This window comes from Falco peregrinus, chromosome 6, assembly GCF_023634155.1.
Source record: "Falco peregrinus isolate bFalPer1 chromosome 6, bFalPer1.pri, whole genome shotgun sequence".
Taxonomy (NCBI): Eukaryota; Metazoa; Chordata; class Aves; order Falconiformes; family Falconidae; genus Falco; species Falco peregrinus.
In genome coordinates, this window is record NC_073726.1 from 63,424,123 (window position 1) to 63,448,013 (window position 23,891).

The following is a 23,891-nucleotide window of genomic DNA, read 5'->3' on the forward strand; positions in this document are numbered from 1 at the left end:
TGTGTTTCAGAAAAAGGGGTTTGTTGTTATCACTGCTCAGCTGGAAGACAGTATGATAGAATTTAAGACAGCGTTTCAGAACATGTAGGTCAATTAGTAGCCCTAATGAGTAGATAAAGCAGGACATTCTCCCACCTTGACTTCTACATCTAGAGAAGTTTTTCAGTTGTTTGAGATGCTAATGTAAAACATCCATTTTTATATGAAGTATTAATGGTGCATGCTCTATTTATTTCTAAAAGTTAGTTGATAATCTATTCCAGATCTCCTTCGAGCAGCTACATACAGACAGTACTGCCAATATTTAGTCACTAAGAATGTTCAGATTTGGGTTTTGTACACTGGAATGGCATAATAGAATTTGAAAACCTACATCAGTAACAACAAACACATGTTTTTATTTTCTAGCCAAGCAATTAGAGTACAATTTGGAAGAGTAAAAGAGATGAAAAGAGAAAATGTATTTTCTCCACCCTTACCCTTGTCCTTAAAGAAAAATATATTAAAGGTAAGTTGAAAGACAAAGTTGAAAAAGGGAAGGGATGCAAAGGGAAGAGTAACAAAACAATAAATGGTAAGTATCATTGCCAAACCAAGGCATTATGTTACTCAAACATGAAAAATGTCCTGAATAGCTCAGGTAATGGCGAGCTTTTACTGTACTGAAACTCTCAGTTTTTTGTAGCATGATATCGTAGCAGTCTTTTGCTATCCCAAATTAATCTACAACTTTTGTGAGAACATTTAGCCTCAAATCACCTCATTACTGGGTTTCAAAAATACTCAAAACTCACAGCTGTGGGTCCTAGGAAAGTAGTTTAGGGGACTTGTAAAAACAAAAATGGTATTTTCTACACAAGTGCAGTTTATCAACTGACACTATAATAAAGTCTTTCTTCCAATTCTGTGCTGAACATAACCTTTTCCCCCTCCCCCTCTGTCCTCAAGATACTAATTTTTAGCAAACTCCATACACATCAAAGCTACTAGTCAGCTTAGTATTCTCCACAGTTATAATCCACTTAGAAATAAATATTTCTTGCTACAATAGATGAGACTACTATCTGAGGAAGATTGTTTTCTCTATTACTATGAATTTTCTGTTCACAATTACAGTGGGCATAAAGAAAACTCTTCATAACTTCCTGTTAATAGTTTTCCAAGTCACAGTTTATTTGTACTGGAATCACAAATAGGCAAAACAATTCTCTCAAATAACAGCATTTAGAGAACTAAGCAATAAAAAGTAACAGCAGTGCATGAAGCTAGATATTAAGTCATTTTATATAGGCACAAACAAGTCACATGAGAAAGGCAGACTGATGTTTTCCTTTGTGGAGCTTTTTCCTTGGAAGGATTTCTATACACAGCAAAATTACAATGAACTTCAAGCATGCCAGGATTTGTTAGAGTTCTTAAGACACAAATTCTTTTTAAAACTAAAACTACCGTTTCACTCCGAATTGGAGGGAAATGGTGCCTCATATACGAAAAGCTGTCTCCAGTTACATTAAGAAAAAAAGTGCCAAAGTCCTTGCAGCTGTTTCAGAGTAAATGTGTTAACAATGCAGCAGGATTTCTAAAACAATGTATTAAAAGGCCAAAACAATCCTGAGTTTACGAAAAAAGAACTGTCACCCTCATACACTGCATTCTGACAGCCTAATACCTTTTATTCCTTCTTAACGCCTGGAGTTCTGTTTCACCCGATCCCATCAGTTCAGAAAAGTATTTTACCTATAGCTTGAAAATCTAATTATTTTTTTATGGTACAGAGGACAAATGAAAATCTTATTCTGCAACAGTTTTGTTGTCTTAAGTTGCTCTTTAACCTAAACAAAGCACCAATAAGCAGGAGTTGCACAACCCCTTTGAAATCAACAGAAATAGTCAAACAATACGGTAGGATACCTATTTCAGATACATGAGTCTGATGCAAAGAAGTAGACATGAGGTTGGATGAACATTTTTTAGATAAAATACCCCTCTCCTGTCCCATTAAAATTTCTATATATTTTTTATAAAGCAGAAAAGAGTGATAAGAACAACTGACAATAAGAGACATAATTCAACAGATGCTCTATAGTCCTTTCTGCATTACAGAATCCTTCCACAAAACACCATTCACCAGAAAACACTCCACTTAAACACAACAAACTTGAAACTCTAAATCGTCTTCTGAAGGAAGATTGAGATTCTTACTCTTACCTGGTTCTGCTGGAGGGAATCAAAAAAATGCAACATGCTAGTTCCCCAGACTTCTTTCTCCTCAAGGGATCAGAGCTACAGCTTTGCCTCCTAACAAATGCCATTACAGTTAGGTGATCTTTCTGCATCTCTTCCAGTATTTAATGAGGATTGAAAGACAAAAATATTTCTTTGTCTTTCATTGCTGCCAAGAATTTGTTTTGGCACAATGGAAATACCCACAGATTTATTTTATTTTTAAACACCAATTCCAGTTTACTTTATCCACTCTCCGTATTTTTAGACACTAAACGCATATGCATGATGTTATGCCCTAGGTCTACTATTATCAATCTTTACTCCTCCACATAATTCTGCAGAAGTTGAGAACAGTTCCTCTTAAGGAAGGAAAGGGCATAATTAATTTTTTTCTCTTTAAGTTTAGAGAAGTGTTTCTCCTTTCGCTTTACAGAGTTTCCTAAATTTCTTTATTTGATGGGACTCAGCATACAACCAAACCAACCATCACTACTGTGGTTTTCTTCCCCTCTCAAATATGGAAAAGGAGACTTTTATGGGACGAGTTCTAATGAGAGATCGTTAATTTGTACTACACACTATCTATAGAACCACCTACCAGAGGCAGCATGGTAAAAAGGTCCTTAGGACAATTTTATGGAACTAATGCTAACATCACACATACTGCATAAGAAACTTCTCAGAAGAATCACTGACATTGAGAAGAAACATCATATTGCTATTGTCTTATTCAAAAAAATAAATGTATGTTATCTCTTCCGAGTCAGTTAAAATTAGTGCATTATGCATAACAAAATTTACAACTGTGAATTTTACAAGCAATCTGTACACATTTCAAATAATAATGGAGACTGATATTCAGTGTTAAGAAGGTGATATTACTACAGTACTTGAGATCTGTGGTCATGGACAAGGAATTCATTGTGCTACGTGCTGCACAATAAAGACAGAACAAAATTTATTTCTACCAAGAGGCATTACAATTCAAGACAAGAAAATATATGGATTCACAGAGAAAGGAATTTAAGTTAGTCATTGTAACGGGCATCCATCTCAACACAACGCACAGCTAAGTTTTGGAGAGAGGTTGATTTAAAGGTATTGAAAAAGGTTTTAAAGGAGGATAATGAGTTCTGCAGATACCTGTTGGAAATCCCTGCAGCTGTAAGAAACAGTATAAAACAGACAGCTGAAAAAGCTGGCCTGAAAATTAACAAATGAACAATGAATATTGCTATTGCAGACAATGTAAGCAAGGATAGATACTCAAAGCAGAAAATCAGAAATAACTAGTGGGTTGAGATAGGTTAAAATAAGTAGCTTATATGTACTACAACTTAAAGGAACAGATTGAGATGCAAACAGAAGAATGGCATCTAGTGTCTAATCCCTTTAATAACAACTTTTTGTACAGCAATCTCAGTGGAGAAAGACAAGCTAAAGCTGCAACTACGAAGTCCAAGAAAAATACATGGGAGCACATGAAAAAGCAAAATGAACATTTAATAAGTTATAGTTGAGTGGAGATACTGATAGAGAAGAACATATTCCAGAAGTGTTCTGGAGTGAAAAAGTAACAGGTAGGATACCATCCTCAATGTTAAGTATACCAGGAAAGATAAACATACCATCTCAAGATCAACAACAGGATGGCATACAAGTAACAAAAGATGTCAGTATCAACACAAGGGACACTTAGGTCAGATGTAGATCTGTGAACTGTTCACAAAGACAATAGCTGAACTTCTGTTTGTAGATGTATTCATCCACAAAGAAGGTACCAGAAGAGAAAAGTAAAGACAGAGCTCTATAAAGTCTTCATAGAAAAAGGAAGAAAGGAAGAAGTAGAAACACGCAAAAGAAACTCTGTAGAAATTGTTAGAAAGGTAGAAAGAAAACCAGAAAAAGACAAAATGAAAGACGAAGATTGCAAGAAAGCAAGCAGAATCTTAAGTGAGAGGATGGAGGTTAAAGATTAATGGCAGAGAACTATCTGAGTTTTAGTTACAAAAGTCATTAATTGTTTGGCAACAGCAATTTTAGTTGACTGGAAGGAGAAGACAACTAAAGTGAACACAGGAATACCAGAAGAATAATTCCAGACTTCACAGGAATATAGTGTAGTTTAGGTGGCAATGTTTGGCTGACACACAGAAAATAGAAATGCAAACATAATGTGAAACACTCCGATATCTTATCTTGAGTAAGAGAACTCCATGCTGATACATAACTGAGGAACATTTACACTCCGAACCACATGATTTTTATATTCACTTTTTTAAATGTAAAAACATCTTGAGATATTTGGCTGCAGTTCTGTCTCTGGTACAACAGGATACACTGGAAGAAAGCCAGTGAGGATGACTGATTGTGACTGCTAGAGGCAGTTTAGCAGCTTGAATGTTGCTCTAAGATATGAGCTGCATAGCCCCAAGCAGACAGTCAGTCATGTTACCATCCACATTGCTCAAGTAGGGGAACAGAGTCCACCATCACAGATCTAAACTACAAAAGATAACATCCTAACAAAGGTTTACAGTCTTCTAAAATGCCAAAGAAAGTTTAATAGTGTAAACCACAGCCTTTAGACCTTTTGATTGTTCTCTTTGAATTTTGATTTTCCTAAGAAAAAAGATCATTTATCATAGAATCATTTAGATTGGAAAATACCTTTGAGGTTATCAAGTCCAACTGTTAACCCAGGACTGCCAAGTCAATCACTAAACCATGTCCCTAAGAACCATACCTATGTGTTTTCTGAACACCTCCAGGGATGGTGATTCCACTACCTCCCTGGGCAGCCTGTTCCAATGCTTGACCACCCTTTCAGTGAAGAAATTTTTCCTAACATCCAATCTAAGCCTCCCCTGGTGTAACTTGAGGCTGTTTCCTCTTGTCTTTCCTTGTTATCTGGGAGAAGAAACCTACCCCCACCTGCCTACAACCTCCTTTCAGGCCGTTGTAGAGAGCAATTATGGTTCCCCCTGAGTGTCTTCCTCTCCAAACTAAACAACCCCAGTTCCCTCAGCTGCTCCTCATAACACTTGGGCTCCAGACCCTTCACCAGCTGCATTGGACTCCTCTGGACATGCTCCAGCACCTCAGTGTCCCTCTTGTAGTGAGTGGCCCAAAACTGAACATAGTGTTCGAGATGCAGCCTCACTGGTGCCGAGTACAGGGGGACATCACTTCCCTTGTCCTGCTGGCTACACTGTTTTGGATACAAGCCAGGATGCTGCTGGTCTTCTTGGCCACCTGGGCACCCTGCTGGCTCATGCTCAGCTGGCTCTTAACCAGCACCCCCAGATCCTTTTCAGCCAGGCAGCTTTCCAGCCGCTCTGCCCCCAGCCTGTAGCGCTGTGTGGGGCTGGTGTGACCCAAGTGCAGGACCCAGCACTGAGCCTTGCTGAACCTCATACAGCTGGCCTCAGCCCATCATCCGTCCTGCCTGTCCTGATCCCTCTGCAGAGCCTTCCTGCCCTCCAGCAGATCAACACTTCCTCCAGCTTGGTGTCATATGCAAACTTACTGAGGGTGCACTCAATCTCCTTGTCCTGATCATCAGTAAAGATGTTAAACTGGGCTGGCCCCAATACTAAGCCCTGGGGAAGACCATTTGTGACCAGCCACCAGCTGGATGTAACCCCATTCACCACCGCTCTTTGAGCTCAGCCATCCAGCCAGCTTTTAACCCACCACAGAATACACTCATCCCAGACATGAGCAGGTGGTTTCTTCAGCAGAATACTGTGGAAGACTTGTCAAAGGCTTTACTAAGGTCCAGGCAGACAACATCCACAGCCTTTCCCTCATCCACTGGAGGGGTTATCTTGTCATAGAAGGAGATCAGGTTGGTCAAGAAGGACCTGCCTTTCATAAATCCATGTTGTCCTGGCCTGATCCCCCGGCTGTCCTGCAAGTGCCCTGTGATGGTGCTCAGGATGATCTGCTCCATAACCTCCCCCAGCACCGATGTCATGCTATACATATTTCAATATAGTCATCCTCAATTATATTAGGAGGCACCAGGAGAGCACCACAATCAGTTCTAGAAGTTACCTGAAAGATCTCAAAAACTATTGGGTAAAACCATCACTATTGGGTAAAACCATTCTGTTTTGCTACAGGAACATTCTATTTCACCAATCATGGTGAAGCAAGGCTAGGACAAGAGTCCTATTGAAAAAGTCAGATTCTTTATTGTGTTAACAAGAATCACAGGGGTCACAGGACCCTTATTAGAGCCAAGCACTAAAAAGCAGCACAGGAATGTCACTTTTGCATGCAATTCCTGCTCCTGAAGTAGAACTCATTCAATTACTCTGAGACCTCTGAAAGAACTACTCTTTGCACAGAAATGATGGTAGCTATTCTAGTATTTTTGATTAGCAAAAAAGTACTTCCCAAAAAAGTTAAAATAGTTTCATAATATGAATCAGTCTCAAGACTCATATTTTTGGTAGTTTCTGTCAAAAATCTTGTAAGTTTCCAGTAAAGGTCTCAAATGTGACAGGTAATTGCTTTTAGATAATAGTTTTTTCTATTTTGATACTGAACACATCTGTTCATGAATCCAATTACAAAACCTTCATTTAGATAAGGAAACTGTGTCAATGTATTATGCAAACAGCATATCACATTTTTGCTATGAGAAGCTATAATTTAAATATGCTGCTTATTGTAAAATTAATATGAAGATCCTTTATCAGCTTAAATCTTTCATTATTTGCCTATGAGTTTTAAGCTAAATAATTAGTGCATGTATACAAAATACCCATCACCCACCCCACTCCCATTCCAAAAAAAGCACATGGAACAAAGTTGGAGAATATTTAAAACATGCTGGAAATACTGACAGTGCTTTTCATTTTACTTCCTTTTCATGACCACCTACTTATCAAACATGTAACATTAAAATTCCCATCAAGTCCAGTGGCTGTTCTAGAACCAATTCTGATGGCTTAAAACACCTCTGTTTTGTTCCTTATATACCAATTACATTTATGTTTCTGTCTGTTGTCAGGACTGTTTGTAAAAAATATTAAATCACTACTTTAATTTAGTGCTCTGTTGAAATGCTGTGGAAAATACAAGCTTTGCCACTTTCCATAGTCCCAACATTCAAGTTTGACAATTTTGAGGAAAAAAGACTACATAAAATGCAGTACCCTGGAAGACTGCAATTTTCAGTCACATTGAAGTTGTTCTTTTTAATATTGCCACTCACAATACCAACATACTCCTGTAATGTTCCATTTCACCTACAAAATAGCAAACATTAGCATCTTTATTTTATTATTTACAAAGCAATGTTATGAAAATGTTCTCAGAATTTTATAAATAAAAAGCATCCCTCCCCCCCAAAAATGCAATGAAAAAGTCATTATTACACTTTTAGAATGCCTATATTATCAGAACTGAAATCAAGTGCCTGTGTTCAGTTCTAGTTCTGTTTTCACATAGCTTCAGATTTATTTCAATAAACCTATTGAAATACACAGATGGTTAAATGAAGAGATATATACTAACTCAGCATATACCCATTAAAATATCTTCATTAGAAGTACTTTTAAGTTTAAAGCCTTTCTCTTCTGGAGTTTTAGATATTTCCATTCATATTAGAACCCTGTTTGAGTTCAGCTAATCACCACAAGTAAATCAAATCACATTTCTTTAGCTATAGGACACATTTCAGCCAAGTATTTGAGAATTTGAACACCATTTTTTTTTTTTTATTTTAACATTATTTCAGTGTATCTATAGTTGCATAGCAATTTGTACACGGTACCTTTTTTTTTTTTTCATCCATAGATTTCTGAATACGTTGTCTAAGAGGTTTTGGAGAAGATCCACTGGACTGTGCTGGAGATCTATATTAAAAAGAGATAAGAAGTATTTAGAATATGTAAAATAAATTAGTTAAGAAAAATAGTTACCATATTAAGTTCCTCAGAAGCAGGAAGGCAAGTATCTTAGCTCTCCAAGCCTTACTTTGTTTTCTCCCTTTCTAACCACGTGTACTGTGACAACTGAAGACAGCATAATGAAAACAAACATACAGTTCCAATTTCTGGTATCATTTTGCAGTATGTTTACACCATTGTAATTCTGCAGCTATAGTATTATTATTCGTAATGGTGGTGATGAGTTACCAAGTCACCATTCTACTTACACCCCTCTGAATAGCATCTGGTTGACATCCAGAATAGTTTTCCTCATATTTACAGACTTTTCAATAGAAATACTCACACAAAGAAAATGCTTCCGCCCTCCTATATTGCAGTATGTGAATAGTTACATACATTAACGAATCTCTTTAATGCATATAATGCAAAAAAATTATTGATACTTATAAGAGGGGATTTTTTGATCTTGAAATAAGAACTAATCTGTGCATCTGTAAATATTACTTCTCTGTTTATGCTCATAGCAGGCCAGTGTGCATGAGGGCAGTTTTTTTTCAAAAATAACTCATTTTTATTTGATTTGTTTAGCTCATTCTATTCAATAATTCCATAAACAACATTTATTTTATTTAGCTTATTCTTTATTTTATTTATTTCTGTTTCTCTGTGATGCAAAATTTCTGCAGGACCTTGCAATGTTTTTACCATTTAAATTGCCAAAATACATAGCTTCAGCATGCTCCCATCTATGCTGATCTCATTCATGAGTCCTCTTTGCAACCTGCAACGACAAAATTCTCAGCATTCCACTTTTCCAACAACTAATGATTCCTCAGGCTAAGCAACTGATTAAATGATCACTGCTTCTCCAGTGCATGGATAGGTATTCTTTTCAGTGCCCACAGAAATGTGTTTTCAAAAGATTCTTTGTTTTGTACACCAGATCAACACCGCTATTCCTTAAACAGAAGGAAATTTTAAGAACCAAGAAAAGAATGAGCAAGTAGTAATGACTGACTTTAACATTACTAGGATAGGAAGATGATGGGAATGATATAAAAACAGCAGCAAAAAAAAAGTTGCCCCAAACCTCAAATAACTGTTGAACCTGCAAATCCAGAAAGAGAACCTTTATTGTAGAAAGTTATGAAAATACTTATCCATGGTCATGCAGAGTTTAACTCTAAAACATAAGTAATACCATTAATTATATCAGAATTACCTTACTTGGATTTCAATATCATCACTACATTTTTTATGTTTGCTTAAAAATTTAAAAATATTATGGGAAAAATAGCACACTTCTGCCTTGTAAGCAAGCAGCTTCAAAATACAAAAAAAATAGCAACATAATTTTATTTGAACTTCTATAATGCAAATCTAAAAAGAGTATTTTCCAGAAGACTGAAAAATGAGGTGCTTACAGAAGGAAAACATCTGATTAATATATTAAAGGACAGATTAAATAAGAAAAACTTCAGCTTGGTTATGATGTTCTGAAACACTGAGGATGTATTGTCAGTGCTTACATTTTCAGTTCCCAAACACATGCATTTCATAAATTACAATTAAAATACTTCTAATTAAAGAAAGCCAAAAAAAATTACACCCCACAATAGCTGCTTCTTAGCAATAGCTTTTTTGCAGGATTTCACTGCAGAAAAATAAATCTACCCTACTGATCTAGAAATTTATTAAAAGAAAACAAAGCAAGAAAAATTCCTGAAATGCTGAAGTTTGAAAAAAAAGAGGTGCTCTCACTTAACCTCAGCCTTCACCTGAAAATTAACAGTGCTCTCTCAAACTGACCAGAGCACCTACAAAACTATTCACGAGCTTTAAACATATTTCTTCAATAATGAAAACTCTAGAAGTAAAACCTAAAACCAATGACTAACAGGTTGTCAGAAAACATAAAACAATAACTACCATATGGGATGACCATCAATCTGATACACAGAATCAGATTAGGAAAAAGAATCTGAAAACTGTAGAGATGTTTCCTGCCAAAGGTACTGCCATTCATCCTGTAAATTGTTCCAGATTTACTCTTAACAGCAGCTTGGCAAAAAGACTGCAGCAAACACTCTAGATCAAATATCTGAGACATAAGCATTAACAAAAATGTGCTGTACCATAGAGGTGCCTTACATTGACGTAAATCATAGTGACACCTTAGCTACTATCCTGTGTAGTATTAAGGTGTTCAGCATTCATAAAGCAATTGCAGCCTTACAGTAAAGCTGCTAGAGAAATGCAGAACACAAAGATTTGATAAAAATTGAGAACAGGTGTTATTTGCAAGTTTTATTTCAGTTTTTGTGATTTTTTTTATTCCTAAAATAATTATTTAGGATCATAAACCAATGAATGAATTACTTCTTAATATTTTTTTTTAAATGGAAGCATGCAGATAATATTTAAAAAAATACAGAAGAATGAAATCTAAAACAAATTGACCACTAATAATTACTAAGGAAAACACAAGAATTGTCTTGACCACAATATTAATTCCCAGAGAGCAGTACCTGCTTACACCTACACTGAGAAGATTTTAAGTCAAACAAATGTTTCTCCTTTTGGAGAAAACTCCAGAAAATTAATTCAGTTGACAAATCAAATGAGTAAGTGAAACCAAAGCACTTACTGGGCACTGTTATTCAGAAATAAGTGCTTTAAAATCCATTTTAAATTGAAGAGCTACCTTTAAAAAAAAAATAATCAAGATTGCTATCTCTGAATAGCAGCAATGTTTAATTCAGAAGAATTCAGATGGGCCTTGATTCCATTCACATAGAGCATTAACCTAGATCTGATTAAGCTCCTTTTTCATACTGATAAAAATACAGCCACGGTGAGGTTTATTAAATTAATGAAACAATTTAAAAAGCAATGTGGATCACTTTTTCTGAATCTGAAGTAATGGAAAATGGAAAAATAAGAGACTGAAATCAGGGTTATTTTAAGATTGTTACATAATGAAGTAGAAATTTATAGCTACAGCTATTCGCAGATATTTGAGAGATGAAAGAAATATTCCACAATATTTTGTTACAAGCTGTCTTTGGTATTCAAAATTATTACAGGTTTATTTAGAATTCTTATTAGTGAAACTAATTTTTTTTTTAATTTTTTATTAGAATGTGCTTCTTCCTTTGGTTTCAATAAAAGAGCTCAAACAGTAAATCTAATAGAACCCTTAAATTCTTTGACTTTTAGGATCCTCCATCTTCTAATTTAGGACTTATCACTTTTTCCTTCCTGTTACCTTCACAGCCTTGCACCTGCACACTCTGTTAGTGTTGTTATAGTGAGCTTTCATGGGAAACAACTGCAACCAGCAGAAGAAACATCCTCTGCTTCCCCACTTTTCCTACCCTTTTCATTGTAGCTCTTCTTTTATGTTAGGGAACCCAAAAATGTGCATACACAGAGTTTAATAAGCAACTGGCCACACAGCCCCTGCCCTGATGAACAGATAGATGCTCCAACCACCACTAAAGGCATCACCAGCAGTGACAACCAATATGGGATTTGATCAGGTCCTTATGATGACGATACAGTTGCTCTGGGAAAAGCACTATTGGGGAACCGACTGCTGTACTACAGAAGATGCTTGTCTGGGAAGCCTGGCTGCTTTACCTCCCAGCTGGCCACCAAGAGAGTTTTCTCTTTCCTCTCCTCTCCCTCTTTTATTCTTCCTCAAAAGCAACTTTCACCATTACAGTCAATGTATGCTACCAGCTACAGACCCTACTGAAATCTTTATGCATGTGAATTTGTTTCAGCATCCTTTGTGGAGTACTATCCTGATTGGTGGATGATGATATGTAAAACTATTTTACTATTTAAAACTGAATCTGCAAAATAATTACTGTGTAGGAAGGAAACATGATATAATACAAACATTTCTTGTGTCATAGCTAGACAAAGGAGGCATCTTCAAGTTGAATTGTAATCTAATTAGCTACTGAACAGACAGCATTTGAACTTAGGACTTCAAACTCAACAGGTATTTGTACAGTTTGTTGCAAATGATCTTCTTTCATGGTTTTTGTGCAGCCCAGAAGCGTACTAGCTCAAAAAGTCCATATTACAAAAATGGAAGATATTTTCTGAAGATACAGAAAATGCAAATGAGGAGGTAGAATACTTCTGAGAACTTGAGACTATTCTAAGAATGCCTTCCCTTTACATCTAACCTCACAACAGACTGCACTTTGGTCATTTGCTTTGTGTAAGTAGTATCAATGCCTTTTTAGCCACTCAGTATAAGACCTTTAAAAATAAACAAACATAACACAAACACAAAAAAACCTTCTAGTACTCACCTGAAGAGTGTCAAAACAGAGGTGGTTCCGAACAAATTTAATCTTTCATCATCATATAATAGTTCTGCTGTGTTCTGGGTAGGAGGACTGACTGCTTCTTCATCCAGAAGAACGAGTAAGACCTTTACAGTGTGTCTGCCACAATACACAGTGCCATGATTTATGGAATGCAATTTTGGCTGAAAGTAAATAAAATTAAAAGGAATATACAACAGGAAAAGGTCAATGAGCAAGACCAACAGCTTGCTTCCAAAAGCAACCCATATCAGCACAAGGTGTTAAGAAGCCCCTCCTTCCCTTCCGCAGTAAGCATTTATGGGGAACCTGCCCATGGGTAAGTTTCTTCCTCATCCCAAGAAATGAGAAGAGTTTAGATCACTGCCAACTGGAGGTATACACTGATGAGCAAGTCACACAGATAAATATACAAATCTGTGATGAAGCCATGTAGCAGAAATTAACATACATTTTCTCACAACCAGTTTGAGTGCTATGTGGTACACAAACACATTCTGGTGAAGTCCAACTCCTCTGATTAACTGAATCTGGTAAAGCAGTTGGTTAAAAGTGAGGTTTCCATCAAGATTTGACAACAGAGGTACTTAACACAATCTCCCGTTGTTTGGAACAGGATGAATTCCTCACAATTTTCAAAAGAATAAAGAATTCCTTAAAGAAAATAATAATCCACATCTGGAAGTGCTCAATGCTACAGTCAACAGTACAGATGTAGAATTCCATAGCCACTATGGGACTGCAAGAATTGCAAGTTTGCTGTATTTTTCTTTAAAAGTACTAGGAGTTCCACAGAGAAATTTAGTGCTTAATACACACTAGTAGATTTTAAAAACTGTAGGCTTTCTTACTCACCAATACACAGAAACACTGAGTAGCCTGACTTTGTTCAGGACAGGACAAGCAATGAACTGCATTTATCTAATCAGTTAACTGCTTCTAAACACAGTCTTGAAAAGATCAAATTCTATTTCTCTCTCTATTTGATTACATCAATTAGTGTATGTAGCTTTCAAGAAACCATAGCAACACATGTCAGTCAGTTACTATAAGTTATAATCAATAGCTAGAAATAGCAATTACAGAAATGGTTGTTACTTGGCTTTACAGAATTGGCCTATTTCAGTACCATTTAATTTCCTCAAAATTTATTCTGAACCTCTTCAGTCATTACATCACCTCATAATAGATTTTTATAAAATGTCATGTGTGTCACAGTAAATCTGTCTTAATGAGAGAAGTACAAATTTGGCATCATCTTGACTAATTATGCAAAAAGGAAAAAAAATAATCTTTAGAATATAACAAGCTCCTAACTGCCAAAAGATGACCTTCAGAAATCTCATGTACTACAAGAAGTGACCTGGTGTACCAACCATGGACTAAAAACTTATTGTCCAAGGCACAATAAGAACTTTAGGCAAGACAAGAATCCTTGCCATAAAAATCTTGTTTGTTAGTAAGTTTAAAATCATAATTCAAATTATTTTTTCAAGAAAATAGTTCATCAGTCTTTCAAGGATAGTGACCATTAGCTACTCCAGAGTATTCTTGTTAGGTCCAGAAACACCAGATCCCATTTACAGTAGTAATTTTCTCGGGAAGAAATTAATCATAATTCCCATTAGTCACTTTGCAGGCTTCATTCAACACAAGGTAGTGCTTAAAAGCAATAACTTTTCCTGGATCTCTAGATTCTTGAAAAACAAACAATGATGGAAGAAAACTGTCACTGCCAGCAGGGGAAAAAAAAAAAAAAAAAAAAAAAAAGGATTTTTCTAACAAAATAACTCTTTTCAGGTACATTTCATGAGGAAGCGGCCTTCCCAGGAGATAGTGAAGGCATAATTTTCAGCTCTATAGTTAAGATCATATTTTAAATCTGCACTCAAAGAAATGATGCAATCTCTTACGTATGAAAAAACATAACATCCTGTCAAAGCCAGAACTTATTCTGAATATAGACTGTCTTTTCTGAAAAATTATAGCATCAGGGTTTGGGGGGTTCTATATAAAGTAAAAAAGAAAACAAAATAAAAAAACAAGCTTTATGTGAAACTCAGCATAGAACATGAATCTTTGCTGTCCTGAGATCTTAATGGAACAATACAGATGCTTTACATTTTTTATACAGCTCAAACTAATTTGGAAAACTTATGGGCTTTTTTGTTTTTTTTTGTTTTTTTTTTTTCATTAGTAATGGTACCTACCCCTCTATACGGTTAGTAAAAAAATGTTCTTCTACACTAAGCTCTACTAAAATATGTAATTTGATAATAGTCTCAACATTTGCCTAAGCTCCCTTTTCCATCCCGTGTCTCTGTGAATCACACATTTAAGAATTATCATTACAATATGCATTCATCACACTCTCCACAAACTTCATTTACATTAACAAAAAAAAAATTCCCTACACCAAAATCAAATAAGCATCATCAACAAATCAACACAACACCAACAAAGGCAGACAATTTACACACACTCCACCCCTTGTCCCTTCACCACAATTACAAAAACAAAATTTCCCCAAACTTACCCTGTACTCTAGTGATGTTTAGTCCATATTTTGTCCGTTACCTCTCCCAATTAATGTCCTTATCTCCAGTTCCTCAGGCACCACATTGGGCACCACAAAGGACCATTGTGTGTTGACCTTGCCTAGCCACCAGGTGCCCACCAGGCTGCTCTATCACTCACCCTCTTCAACAGGACAGTGAGAGAAAATACGATGAAAAGCTCATGGGGTTGAGATAAGGACAGGGAGTTCATTATCAATTACCAACATGGGCAAAACAGACTTGACTTAAGGAAATTAATGTAATTCATTTCCAGTTAATCAGAATACAACCCCTACCTTCTTCCCATACTCAACTTCACGCCCTGCTCTTCTACCACCTTCCCCCAAGTGGCACAGGGGGGATGCAGAATGAGGAATGAGGGTTGTGGCCAATTTCTAACACTTTGTCTCTGCTGCTGCTTCTTCCTCACACTCTTCCTCTGCTCCTGCATGTGGTACCTCCAATGGGATACAGGCCTTCACAAACTTCTCCAGTGCAGGTCCTTCCCACAGGCTGTAGTTCTTCAAGAACTGCTGCAGCATCGGTCCTCTCCACCGTGTACAGTCCTTCAGGAACAGACTGCTCCAGCATGGGTTGCCCATAAAGTCCTGCCAGAAAATATGCTTCTGTGTGAGTTCCTCTCCATGGGCTACTGTTTCTGCCAGGAACCTGCTCCAGTGCGGGCTCTCCATGGGGTCACAGTTTCCTTCAGGGCACACCTGCTCCAGCATGGGGTCTTCCACAGGCTGCAGGGTGGATATCTGCTCTACTGTGTATCTCCATAGGCTGCAGAGGGACAACCTGCATCACACCACGGTCTTCAGTACAGGCTGCAGGGGAAATCTCTGCTCTGGTGCCTGGAGCACCTCCTTGCCCTCCTTCTTCACTGAGTTTGGTGTCTGTAGAGTTGCTTCTCTCACATGTTCTCACTCCTCTCTCCCTGCTTCTGTTGCGCAGCACTTTTTACCCTTTCTTAAATGTTATCGCAGAGGCACTATGACCATTGCTGATTGCCTCAGCTTTGGCCAGCAACAGACCCACCCCGGAGCCAGCTGGAATTGGCTTTGTCCAATATGGGGGCAGCTTCTGGTGTCTTTTCACAGAAGCCACCCCTGCAGCCCTCCCTACTACCAAAACACAGCCACATAAACCCAATACTGCACTAGATTTGTCAAGCCAAGTGGCACCTTAGTCACATCCAGACCACAGTCATGTCTGATGGCTCTCAGTTATATCCATATGGTAGTGAGTATGGATATACTGTAGTGAGTACATTGAAAAGAATTAGCTTCAAATCTATCATCCTCTGCTATGTACTCAAGTTTACTCACCGAGAAAAGCTGTGGTAGAATCTGACCATTCAGGAGCAGATGGGATGTTCCAACAATCAATTAACTTAAACTCAAGAATTGGCAAAAACTTCAACATAGAACCACAGCCTCACAGTAATATAATTACGTTCATAAGCTGCTTTCAGGTGCCCATTTTGAGAAAAATAACTTCACACTGCTATCAGTGGCATTAAGTATTTCACCACATTTCTTAACAATACCAGGATAAAACCACCTTTACTATCTTCTGCCTCAACAAGGATACTGGTAAACAGTCCTATAGAGTCATTGTTCTTCAATTCACAGTCTAATAAGAAACATGAACCATTTTGGAAAAGCAATTTTTTGGTGAATTCCTCTGAAGAATGAAGTTTTAAAAAAATAGTTTATTAACCTAGCTTATAATGATCTAATTTTTTAAAAATCTTATCAGTAATACAAGTAGCTAAAGACAGAACTGATATCTGTGATCAGTTTTTCAGATAGGGAAGAGAAAGAAACAGAATGATATGAAATGGAAACAGGGAAATACAATGATGAAAGATTCAGGGGTAACAGGAAAATAAGGATGAAATAGATACTCCAGCTGCTCAGTGGAAACACACGTTTAAATCGGTTTAACTAGCCACTAGGATATGTCTGGTTTTAGCTCTCTCTCATAGACAAGAAAAAGCACATTGGAAGTCTAATTAAAAATTTGTTAAAAGCCTTATGTTACCACGGGGTAATTCCAGCAATTTCACAAAACAAACTAGTCTAACAACATACACACATTCAAAGTGCCTGTAAGGTTTTAAAAGTTTCCTAGACAAAAATACATGACATTAGATATTTTTTATATATCAACAACGTAAAATAAAATAAAGCAGATTTATGTTTTCAAAACCTGTATTTCACTCTCCACACCTGACTTAAAGAACTTCAAATATGCTGATACTTTCCATGAAATTAAAACCATTAATAGTTTCATTAATGTCTTGAAATACTAAAAGAGAAAAACCTACACATTGATTATTGGGGGGGTTATTTTTATTCCTCTCCCACTCCACATTTCACCATATTTTGGAATTGTTTCATATTTAACCTTATTTTGAATGCCTTACCCTGAGAAATATGATGAGCTAATTAAAACCTGTGTATTTTAATCAAAATTACTGACACATGTTCTCCAATCTTAATTCCACCTTCGATGAGGCTTTTTTGTTTGGAAATTTGTTACAGCTCTACTGCCTTGAAATTACTGGCAAACCTGACAGTTTTAAGTATCTACTACATGAACAAATTACATTTTGCAAAGTATTCTATTTACAGTTTTGAGGTAAGACATTTAAGTAAATCAGCTTTTTGAAATCCACACTGTAATCCTCAAATATAAGTCTCTCAACAAGTTTAAAACCACAGTGTAAAGGAAATGACACTGCACTGTACTGTTAGGAAAAGATAATACACTATGTAAAGTCCTTTAAAAAGTAAAAAAAAAGAAACAAACCAGACAAAAGGCATTTGCTTTCTTGTTAAAGCTCAATAGTAAAAAGAACAAAAGAAGTCCCATTACCCGTGCTGGACTGACTCCAGTAGTGCTGGCAGTCAAGACTTCATGTTGTGAATCAATAATATTTTTAATCTTCAAATCCAAATCTTCTACAACTTCCTCTATTGCCTGACAGAAAGGATCCCCATTGCTTCGGTCTTTTATCAAATGCATCTTCACTGTTGACAGAATTCGCTCCCCTGCAATTCTGAAAATAGGCACGGGGTCATCTCCACATTAACCTTGGCAGCACTCTAGTATACCTATTAGTGTTGAACATAGCCAGTCTTCACAGCTAATCAAAACTCTTCAAAGAACAGCTTTGATCTTTTAAATCAAACAGCAGCATAGAAGTATTATTCAACATAATAGTTTGGGGAAAAAAAAAGAAAAATATTATAAGGAAAGGTAATGAATTCAGCATTTAGTGATAGTCTGAGCTGCAACATAAAACTGACTTCATAAAAGTTCAGAGAAAACTACTTTCTTTAAACCTACCGCTACTGTTTTGCTCATAAGTTGTTTACGTGTAAAAAAAAAATGTTTCATTGGAACACGCATTCCAATTTAACAGCCCATTAGATTTTTGAGTTTTTTGTACTTCAGACTATCAATCTGCCTTCAATTTTATTTAAATAGATAGTAATTAGACTAGATGAACATCACTGCCATAAAGGCACACACTATTAATCTTTTTTCATCATCTAGAAAAAAATGCTTACAGAAAAGAACTTAGTTTAATCATGAAATGTCCGTGCAGTTTGACATCAAAAGTATAAATAATTGAATCTAATTGATAGAAGAACTTTATTTTAACTCTTATAAAAGGATAAGGTGACATTTGTGAGTGCACCTAAACTATGTTTAGACTGTTAATTTCATTTTTTGTCCTGTACCTTGAACCACATTGCATGTATGACAGACTACTTTGGGGATCACTTTTGGATTAGAACTACCAGGTCTCTTCAAAAGACTCTTGAGTGATTAGCAGTTACAGTTGTACAGATGTTGTTCCAATAGGCAGTACTGAGAGAACTACACCATGTCTTGCTCCCTCAGACTTGCAAGATCCACATATTCTATAAAAATGGTAATATAACAGGCTGCCAGGTAGAATGCATTACCCTGAGTATGTAAAAAAAAAAAAAAAAAAAAAAAAATTCTTGAAGAAGCACAAAAAAACCCACAATTCTGTGTCCAAAAATTGGTTACAGGGACCAAAGCTCTTGTGACAGCACACCTTGATTTACCCAGACCTAGTGAATGAGAAGAAGCAGTTAAAATTCCAAGAATTCCACTGGCCATTTATAAGTGCATCTTTCCGCTTGGGTTGAAAATGCTGCCCTGAACAATGCTGCTCAAATATAATAAAAGAACTCAAACCTTGTAACGACAGTGAGCATAGTCCCATGACAATAATGGAAAATCCAAGTGTTAGGAGTGAATTGCTTATTTTGCGGGAGTTGTGTGGTGAGTAGGTGCAAAAGCCATATGGAGGTACAAAGGTAAGAATCACTAGTTATCCACCACTACTATGAACTATGACTATGAACCAGCTTAAGTAAATTAGCTAGGGGATCACAGATCTTATCTCAGAGATTATAAAAAACTATATTGAGACAGCAAATGTGTCTTGGCTACTTTAAAGATTTATTGAAAGACAGAATAAACCCCTTGAGTTAAGAGCTTAATAATTTTGTCCAGTATCTACACAGAACATATAGTCTTTCACTTAATGTTTTGCCATTGCTTGAGGTTGGGCAAACAACAAACAAACAAACAACAACAGCAAAAAAGCACTACAAGAACCACTCAGCTTTCCTACATCATAATGCATCTCTTCGCAAAAAGCTTTTTGAAGTTGCATGCTTTATCAATTCTTCAGTCTTCTGAGAACATGAACCCATCACCCAGGCCAACAAAGTTGATTATAATCAAGATTCCCCTCACCTCACCAAGCAACCATTTATCTTCTCTTCAACATCATATGTCTAAGAACTTCATTATTTCCCTGTGACACACTGTCTTCAATTTCATTCTCTCTCTGCTTATCTTCCTCAACGATTTCAGAGTGAGATAATCTGTAATTTATTTTTAGCTCTAATTTATAATTGTTTGTTGTTGTTTTTTGGTTTTTTATTAATTCCCTCCCCTTTTACTTTCTTATGTACAGAGTAATTTTCACCTTTGAATACCAGCTAATAACACACACAATAATAATGGAAAAAAAATCATAACAAGAGGTACAAAGGACCTGTTCTTAAAAAAAAACACAAACAAAACAATTCCCAGGACAAATAGGTAGAACTCTGTGTTTAGGACACACTCTGAACTAAGATTAGAGATTGAGACAGCACTCAGGAGAAGTATCATAAAGACTTTCTCTGTTCATACAAGGCATGTATTTATTGCCAGTGTTGGAGACAAGATCCTGTACTTGTGGACCTTTCTTCTGAAGTTGTACAATCACATTTCATATCTTTAATAGAGATTCTCTGCGGTGACAGCAGTGACTCAAAAAATTAAAACAAGCAAAAAAACCCAAACCCCAGCCTTCCAGGCACCATCTGATTTCCTATTGCAATAATCCATCTTCCCTTTCCAATTAACCTACAGTTTCTTTCTCCAGACTTTAAGAAACACTAGCCATTTTCCTGCAACATCTAATAATTGGATAGGATGGCCAACCCTGAAAAAGGGTAGCCTGTTAAATCTTGCCTTTAAAAGCAGAATTACTGAAGTTTTACCTTTTTTTCCCCCTGAGAGTTCGGTTTATAGTCCGAATCAAAGCAGAAAGGCAGAATGTAGAGAATAACCTAACATCAGTCTACCTAGCTCAGAAACCAATTGTTTTAACTATTGTACATGGGCTGTACAAAATGACTCCATATTTATTCACACACCCTGAACTCCTGAGCTGCTATTGGCGCCTACAGTAAAATTTTTAGATACATCAATGATGCTGAAAATCACAGGTCTGCCAAAAACTCAAGGCAATGGCAATGGTTTTATTACTCCAGGTGGCATATCCAAGAGTGAAATGATGACAAATTTTTCAACTTCCTCCATGCTTACTGGCTTCCTCCATTCTCCTGCCTACTTACCCTAAAAGCATATCTTGCAAATTGAAAGAAAGTTACTATTTTGTACACATCAAATTCTGAAGATTAATTTTAGAATTCTGGTTGGGAGAACTTCAATCAAATGAAACTGTATGTCTACATTCATATAAAATAAAAGGGCAGAGGTAAGAACAGGAATTTAGTCAGAGGAAAACTAGATGGTTTATATTGCTTCCTGTTAAAATACATGGAGGGAACTGGGCCAGAGACCTTGCTGTTTTGGCTTATCCTGGCTGAACAAGACTCCTGTAAATAACTTAGAAAATGTGAAGTTAACTTGAAACTTTTTTTTTTTTGGCTTTTTTCCAGGTCAAAACCAAACATTTCCACAGAATTCTCAGCTTTAACATTAATCTGTAAAAGTTTATTCAATTTACATTAAATTTGCAGTCTTGGTTAAACAGAAAAACTGCTTTGCAGAAATCTAAGCACAACGTATGCACTTAGACAAAAGAAAAGTCACCATGTGAAGTCTCTCTGCACACAGGTCAAGAACCATCCAGATCTTAGAAAGGATAGTTAAAAAAAAAAAAAAAAAAAAAAAAAAAAAAGAGATGCTGGTGTACCTCTGCTCCAGAAACCACAAAAACCACAATTCAATCTAACCACAAGAGAATGAAAAGTTCAGGGGCTGGGGGAATCATCCAGTGCAAGTTGTCAAGAGGTAAGAACAGATCACTGTTGAAGAAAAGTTCTGTCTCAGAGATGCATATAGGAACTGTAGCCAAGTCTCCTGATGCTTCTTGCTAAACTGCTTTATTTCCTTCAGCCCCAAATTGACACTTTCCAAAATAATACCCTCAAATGGGAAAAGCATTGTGTTAAATGTATAGTATCTATTCTATAAATACTGTGCTCAACCTAGAACTCCAAGACAAACAAGCTGGTGAAGGGACTGACTGAACTTGTCTTTGTTTAGTCCTTTCTGTCTAGAGATATCCTGAGCTTATCTACATCATTCCACACATTTTACATACATATACACGTATGTATACCGGAAGAAAAAGTATTACCATACATATAGCACCGGGCATCAGTTAATTAAGATGATTATGCCCTTAATTTAAATGCTGTGCTCTGTATATGCCTATTACCTTGTAGCTTTTCACAGAGGGGAAAAAAACCACCAAGAAACAACTGTGATAAAAACATTTTCTAGGTTGTTTTTTTTTTGCCTCTACTGCTCAATGCCAACTAAGGATATTTGCTAGTAGAAGTAAAGTTCATTTAATCTCTTTTTTTCCCCATATTCCTCCTTTTCCAGGGAAGAGTTCCAGTCCCCCATCAGATATACACAGTACTAACTGGAGCAAAGAAAAGGAAAAGTTTATTCATACTTCAACTAGAATTTATATAAACAAGCCAAGACATAAAATGTTGATCTAATGTGTGTGGATTAGTACTGAAACACTGTGCCACAGCTTATGCCATCTTACATCAGGATATAACAAAATAAGTTACATTGTAAGGTTTCTTTTCTTAATCTTGAATATATTTATAAAATGTTGAATTTGTCTCATTTGTGCTATTTCATGAATATTTCAAAGCTTACTACAGAAAGCCCTAACTAACCATGTCTAGCAGTTTCAGAAAGTACCGTCAAGAAAGTCTCAGTAGGAGAAGCATTCTATTCATCTCTTTATATAGGCAATCTAGAGCAGAAATGGAGATAGCTAGGACTTGGTCTAAATTTAGAGAGTCCTTTCTGTGGTAAAAAGGATCTCATTCTTTTCGCAGAAAACACAACTCGCTGGCAAAAAACAACTTGAGAAACAACCATCAAGAAGATGAAACTATAAATTAACAATAAATATAGTAGTTCTATCTAAAGCAATCAGATAAGTTACCTGAGCAACTTCAGAACCACTAGTAGTATACTTTATTGTTAGTGAGATTTAAAAAGATTAACTAAAAGCACGAAGATAAAAGGAAAATGTGGTAAAAATGCAACTTGGGATTTGGGGGGTTTGTTTGTAGGGAGTTTTTTTGTTTGGTTGGGTTTTGGGGTTTGGGGTTTTTTTGTTTTGCTTTGTGTTTTGTTTGGCTTTTTTATTTATACAAAATGGAGAGTCTATGCCAGATTGCTGTGATATTACTCTTTTATAGGTTTATATTACGTAGAAAATCAGTTGAACTTAAATGAACTTCAAAATATCTGGCATGGTACTAGAAAATAAATGTTTATACGAACACAGTAAGGTTGAACACTGTTACCCACTTTGCAGTTCCTAACAGCTAGAAAGGCAGCAAAGTTTGTTTTGAATATGGAATTAAATGGGCAAAGTTATCCATCTTCAGATAATTTTTACAGCAGCAAAGGTGAAGAATTTTAGTTCTTAAATCTGAAAGAGGAGCAAGAAATCTAACTGAATTCAAGAATGAACTTGATATATTAAACAAAGCAATGCTATTTGTCTAAGGCAATTGAGAACTGGAGAGACCTTGTCCCTTTCCACTCAGGGTGCCTGCTAACAAGGTTCCTCTGATGTTTTATTCAGACCATAACCTGCTGACATGGAACATTCTAGGACAAAGTGCTTTAATCTCACATCCATGGTCTTTTAAATCGTATCAAAGGACGACTCATCAAATCCAGTTAGTAGTAAACATCTGTCAACTACCACTATAAGAGGTTGTAAAATAGCAATTTTTTTAGACTCTAATAATATGATTTTCTGTTCAGCGTCATGTGCAACAATGTTTCTTTGTTCAAAAGGTATGAACTGAAAGAAACCTCAACTAGAAAACCTACTGCTACCTTCAGCTATGATAGAAATAACCAGAGAAAATCTATCAGAGCAATTATAAATGCTAAAAAAACCCAACCGTTCAGAAGCATCCACCTTCCACTGCCCATCCAGCTGGGAATGT

General features: G+C 36.3%; 1 protein-coding gene across 3 annotated transcripts in view; it reads right to left on the minus strand.

The window, feature by feature from the left end:
- The window catches only part of PARPBP (PARP1 binding protein), a 61,600-nt gene that overhangs the window by 8,844 nt on the left and 28,865 nt on the right, over positions 1-23,891 (minus strand). For all 3 annotated transcript variants that reach the window (XM_055807507.1, XM_055807506.1, XM_055807508.1), the window contains exons 7-9: positions 17,923-18,106; positions 12,464-12,642; positions 8,015-8,096 (exon numbers count right to left, since the gene is read on the minus strand). In XM_055807507.1, coding sequence (XP_055663482.1) covers positions 8,015-8,096; positions 12,464-12,642; positions 17,923-18,106 — 445 coding nt within the window. The remainder of the gene's footprint in view (positions 1-8,014; positions 8,097-12,463; positions 12,643-17,922; positions 18,107-23,891) is intronic.